The 6,252-nt window shown below is 44.3% G+C and overlaps 1 protein-coding gene across 1 annotated transcript; it reads right to left on the reverse strand.

The window, feature by feature from the left end:
• Positions 1-1,967: 1,967 nt before the first annotated feature.
• On the reverse strand, positions 1,968-3,515 carry LOC145807021 (protein FAR-RED IMPAIRED RESPONSE 1-like). Its single transcript, XM_082904919.1, has one exon. It carries the CDS (start codon positions 3,513-3,515, stop codon positions 1,968-1,970), a length of 1,548 nt encoding a protein of 515 aa, XP_082761045.1.
• Positions 3,516-6,252: the final 2,737 nt, after the last annotated feature.

The following is a 6,252-nucleotide window of genomic DNA, read 5'->3' on the forward strand; positions in this document are numbered from 1 at the left end:
TGATGATTCCAAGCATCTATGCCACCATTGAAAGCCAAAACCAGCAAATTCTGTTCAGATGCAGGACACTTTGGGCTGCAGAATACTGTAATGCAAGACATTATAGTAGCCTTTCAGCAACATCACCCTACTCTAGCCGGCCCAACAGTGCAAAGATAAACACCAAACCAGCAGGCAGGCAACCCAGCAATACCAGAAGCAGACAGGACACACTTCACAGAACAGATTGAACACCAATCCATCAGTAGTTGCAGTAGCCCTGTTAAAGAACTCAAAATACCGGCAGACAACATAAGAAAGATCACAGCAGCAAAATGCCACTACTCATCAACACTACATTGGACTAGTTGCACCACAGCAAAACACACCCTTTAGAGCATCAATCACCAATAGATTTGCAGAGACCATTTCTAACAGATTTCATTCAATCACCAACAGATTTGCAGTGACCATTTCTAACAGATTTCATTCAATCACCAACAGATTTGCAGAGTTCACTTCCTCACCAACAGATTTCATTCAATCACCATTTTTACAGAAACATAACAACAGTCATAGTGACTAACAGAGCCATTTGTACAAAACCATTGGTACAGAAATTGCTTGAGAATCAAAAATAACAAAAAATTGCTTCAGAATAAAAAATAACAAAAAATAACAGAACCATTTCTAAGAATAACAAAAAATTCCCAAATCATTCAACTCAAAAATATGGGACATTTACTTCATTGAACTCAAACATATGGGACATTCAAGTGAACAATCGGAAGTTTATAAATGAAATTCACGTACAATTACCACTTCGAAACTAAAAAAAAAAAAAATGGGACATTCGAATCCCCGTCGATGTTCAAGTCAACAAAATATGACGGTACTATCGATCTTTGACTGCTAATATTGTTGACCATTCCAGCTTCTTGGTGAGATGTGCTCCCAATGTCGTCCCCACTTGTGGTAACTGGTGCCTGTAAAAATAAAGTAAATAATAATAACAAAATTCCATAAACATATTCAGGGAAAGGGTCTGCTATGGCATCGGCAAACAAAGTGCAATATATTAAGTTCGTTGAACACATACCGATACAAGGAAAGGGTCTGGTATGGCATCCATAAAAGGACGATAGTAATGTTGACTTGGCGGCACCTAACGATGAAATAGTAACACAAGTAAATTACTAATTTCAAGTAGTAAAATGAAAAGGCAAAATACAAAACCCCAAACAACCTTCATATTTAACACGTAACGGTTCATACATGGTGTGTTACACGCTTCCCATACAAGGAAAGCTTAACTTACAAGGTTCACCTTGACGCACCTTCTTATTCTTTCCCTTCAACCGATTGACTATTGCATCAACCTTGCTAACCTTCCGTTTCGTACATGGACGACCTCTTCGGCGAACAACCAAAGGACTTCGTACCTTACGAGTCATGCTTTCTTTTGTAGTATTGATACGAGGCGGACTTTTTGGTAAAGTATGGAAAGGTGGTAAAGTACTATTTGAAGGTGGTAAAGTACTAGTACATGGCACATTACTCGCACTACTTGATTGAACTGTTCTCACTTCATCCTTCATTTTCATCAACCCAAGTTGAATCACTTTGTGTTTAGCATCATCATTGGTAGCAAGATCTAGGATCTCATCCAACGTGTTGTGATAGTTATCATGCAACTTTGGATGTAGAAAAGAGCCAAATTTAGTATATATGGTTGGAATGCATATGTTGCCTCTTTCCAAGTCTTTTCTCCATCTCGAAACAATGTATTTAGTTGGCACCTCATATATGGATCTCTCAATGAGCACAGAAAGTGAATGTGCACACATAATACCTCTAAACTCAAACAACCGACATATACATTGGAGCTCACATTCAGTTGAATTAAAGTACACAACAAATTTCACTTTCTTCATCCCCTCACCCACAATAATAGCCTCCCTCACATGATAGGTACAAATTGGTCCCTCCTATTTGATAAGATTTGCACGACAATACACTTGACGCTTCATTTCTAGTTGAACTTCTTTAAATTTGGAATTAGTGTAGGCTGCACGAAATTGATTCTCAAAATGATACACCGTTAAGCAATCATACAATTTGTTACGAGACTTAAAATCTGCTTTTGTCTCCTTCTCTACCTTACTTCTGAACGCATTGTCATACTGCTCAACAAATTGCTTCAAGGTTGTCTTGGAGTTCACATATCCATCAAAGAATGCATTTATACTCTCACTTCGTTGTGTAGTTGACATGCCAGCCCAAAATATGTCTTTAACATAGGCAGGAATCCACCTATGTTGCTCACGGTGTAATAGTCCCAACCACTCGTTATCATTCAAATTGAAATTTTCAATCATTGCTTCCCAGTATTCCTCAAGTTCATGTATTGTGAATGAATCATAAACTGCATTACTGAAAGCAACCTTAATGGACTCATATTGCGAATATCCTCTCAATTTCTCGGAAATTTTCTTCATAATATGCCATAAACACCAACAATGCCAAGCTTGTAGGAAGACAATTTCTATGGCATTTTGCATAGCTCTGCATTGGTCAGTTATTATCGCTTTTGGGGGAGCATCTGACATGCAACTTAACCATTCTTTGAATAGCCAAACAAAAGTCTCCGTGTTCTCATTACTTAACAACCCACAACCGAACAAAATTGACTGTCCATGGTGATTAACTCCTACAAACGAAGCAAATGGCATGTCATATTTGTTTGTCAAATAGGTTGTGTCAAAAGAGACAACATCCCCAAATGCTTTGTAAGCCGCCCTACTCCTTGCATCCGCCCAGAACAAATTGCGCATGCGACCATCTTCATCAAGGTCAATTGCTGAATAAAAGTTTGAATTTTGTTGTTGCATTTTATGAAAATAATGTGTAACTGATTCGGCGTCTCCTACCCCAAGTCTCAACCGTCTAGCATTGTTAATATAATTCATTGCATCTCGTTCATCAAACGTTAATGCCTCATATCCCCCTGCTTCAACAACTATGGGATGAAAATTCTTAGCCACCCCAATTCCTACTGCATCGTTAACTTCTAATCTCCTCTTCACCGGTGTAACAATTCTCTTATTCATTGCAAAATGCCGTGAGTCAGTAGCAACCAAATCATGAGTGTGTTCAAGCACAACTGTGGTTAACTTATATGTTCCATCTTTTTGTAGACTGGCTCTTACCCTTGCTTTACACTCAATTTTTGATGACAAAGATGGTTCTAAGAGATTTATTTCTGATCTTTTTGTTCTGTTCTGTGCCCTAGTGCATTCAATTCCAAAGTACTTAACTTCCCCATCATATGTTAAATTTTGTGTTCTATAAGCTATAGCAAATCCCGAGTGTTGGGCATATTTTGCATAAAATGCGTACACCTCTTCCTTTGAGCTAAAATACATTCCCTTCTTAGGTTCTTCAACTTCACCACACTCATTAAATGAAAGAGTGTTATCTTCTTCTTCAACTTCGTCACTTCCATTGAAAAAATTATTGTTCGAATCAATATCCATTGTACCTTCAAAGTTAAATAGAATACAAAATTTTAGAGTACAAACAATTATCTTTATCTAATGCTATTGTACGGGGAGCAAATATTCCGGCGTGCCCGTATTCCTTTCTTCCGAGCTCCGTCGATGTCCGATCACCTGCGAGCAAGTAATGGTGAGCTACCCGGCGGTGTGTGGCCGGAAAAACCCTCCGACGGTCAAGTTAGCACACACCTTAGAGGGAATAGAGAGAAGGGAGAGAGCGTTTTAGTGTAAGGATTTCTTACAGATACGTTCGTGTGTCGCGTATGGGAGGCGCAGACATGCTTATATACCTTCTGAGCCCCATATTCACTCCCTGTCATCTCCTGACACGTGGCTCTACTATTCCATCTGTCAGCATAAACCATGCCATTCATCACCTGCTCCCAACTGCCTGTCAGCACAGCTGGAGCTCGGCAGCCGAGCTGCCCTACCTCGGTCGTACCATGCTTCATACCTTAAGCGCCTAACCGGATAAACAAACGGAGAACCGGGCTTCCTGCCGAGCCTAGCCCGGATACTTACTTTGATCGGCCTTCCTGCCGACCATACAGTCTCCTCGGCTGACCACGCCTCTCCGGGCGCCGGCCACTCAACTTCCTCGGTTGTCCATGCCTTCCTGGCCGCCGGTCACTCGGTCAATCCGGCTTTGGCCATCTTCGGACCGGGCACCCTGGTCCGACCGAGCACTGCCTTACAGAGCAGTTTCTGTCCGGTCCGGGGTGACACTCAGCCCGTACTCTGCCCGGCCCAAATTCTGGCAGCCCACTTTGGGCAAAAAGTCGATCGTCTCGCACCTATGCACCGTTGGGCCCTCAACTTGCTCGGCCGTTACCTCGGCCCAACTCCAGCTCACAATTCACCCTCTCAATTGCCCCTTAATTCCGTTCGCGGAAGCGTGACAGGGATTACTCACTTCGACCGAGATAACATTTCTCCGGTCTTCAAGACGCCAAGCCTTGACCGAGCTAGTTGACGTCATTGTCTGCAGATTTGACCGGTTATATTCCTCGACCGACCTGTTCTCGTCGAAAGTAGCTCGGTTGGCTCTTCGTCTTTTCAACCCGTCGCTTCAGCCCCGACGTAGCCATAAATGGGGACATGTGGCGGTCTGCCATTGGGCATCGGGCAGCCAACCCGCCGTTTTTGTCAGAATTTGAATTTGGGCGGACTCCCCCTTGCTTATACATACGAGACCTCCCCCAAACTCCAATTCCTACTGCCATTACGATATTCAACCTCAGAGCCCCAGCACTCTCGTCCTCAAATCTTCTGTCATTCTGCCATCCTTCGAGTTTTGGAAGAACACCTTCAGCCCTTCTCAGGTAAGATACTCAATCCCTCTTACGTTGCTATTTTCTTTTATTTTACACACATTAGGGCACAAAAACGTAGCTTTTAGGGCATTGACCATTGAAAACGTCACAAACCTCCCACTGTTCTTGGCGTTCTTCGTCTTCCTGAAGAACGCTGAAGAACTGGGGTGAACCGGGCTCTGGGCCTTCTTTTGATCCAAAAAACCAACCAAACCGGGCAAACAACATGTTTGTAATAACCACGGCACAAACCGAGATAACCCAATTACTTGATCGCTTAACCGGGCTAAAATCAGGTTTGCTTGGGCGACCGAGCTCCTTAATTAGTCAACCGAGGTGGTTTGGCACCCTTACCGACCGAGCTGAAGTCTAGCTCCTAATGCGAAACCGCGCTCACTTACACTTGCCATCCTTTTCCTGCAGAGTCCAAGGGGACCACTGCCATTCCTGAACCTCTCAGGACCGAGCTGCAGCCAATTACCACCGTGCCCAACCCATCAACCGGGCTATAGTAAGTCGGCCACAAATGGGGAAATTCCGCTTCCTAGTGGACACTCCGGCCGCGCTAGCTGCTTTCAGAGAAGAGTACGGCGTCCCGGCCGACGTCCATCTCGAGCTGGCCGAAGAAGAAACCACACCTTGGGGTAGGGAGGAATGCCCCTTCACCGTGCTGTCCATTGTCGAAGGGGGCCTTCGTTTCCCTCTTAACCCGCTGATTACCGAGTTCTTACGCCGAACCGGGCTAGCGCCAACCCAAGTGTCCACCAACACGTACAGGATAATAAATGGCGTGCATGAGTTAAATAACCGGTTAGGCATAAGCCTAGGTTTAGCCGAGATCCTACGCCAATACACACTTGGTCACACCGGCGACGGTCTCGCCTATTACCTGAAGATTCGACCGGGCCGAGAGAAAATCGTAACCGGCACACCAGACAAGGATCTTCATGACGATGATTTCTTCTGGGTGTCTGGTAACTATGAAACAGCCGAGACACCGGGCTGGATGATTAGCAAAAATTTTGGGAGCACATGTAAGCTGCGCAAATAATCTCGGTTTACACACTTATGTTTTCCGCAGTTTAATCATTCTCTTGTTTCTTTTGCAGCCATCCAAGCCTTGCAAGCCAACTACAATTTCCCCAACGTAGAGGCGATCAGGACCGCGCTTCGCTACCGGGATCGTGACTGTAACCAACTACTCGGCTACAGTCCTACATATAGATATTCCGCTCCCCGCCGGAGTAAAGTAACCGACTTCCTCAGAGCTCCTTCGCCGCCGCCAGATCCAACCCTTCCCGACGTCCCGTTAATCCGGTTAACAGACGAGCAAGAAATGGCCAAGAGAAGTCGAATCAAGAACCTGCTCACCGCCACATCTGCCGAGGTGCCGAGCGTGGTAA

This window comes from Camellia sinensis, chromosome 14 (assembly GCF_055761805.1).
Source record: "Camellia sinensis isolate YWXY chromosome 14, ASM5576180v1, whole genome shotgun sequence".
NCBI classification, from domain to species: Eukaryota; Viridiplantae; Streptophyta; class Magnoliopsida; order Ericales; family Theaceae; genus Camellia; species Camellia sinensis.

Coding starts and splice junctions, on each gene's coding strand:
- LOC145807021 (XM_082904919.1), bottom strand. CDS start 3,515: ATGGATATTGATTCGAACAATAATTTTTTCAATGGAAGTGACGAAGTT.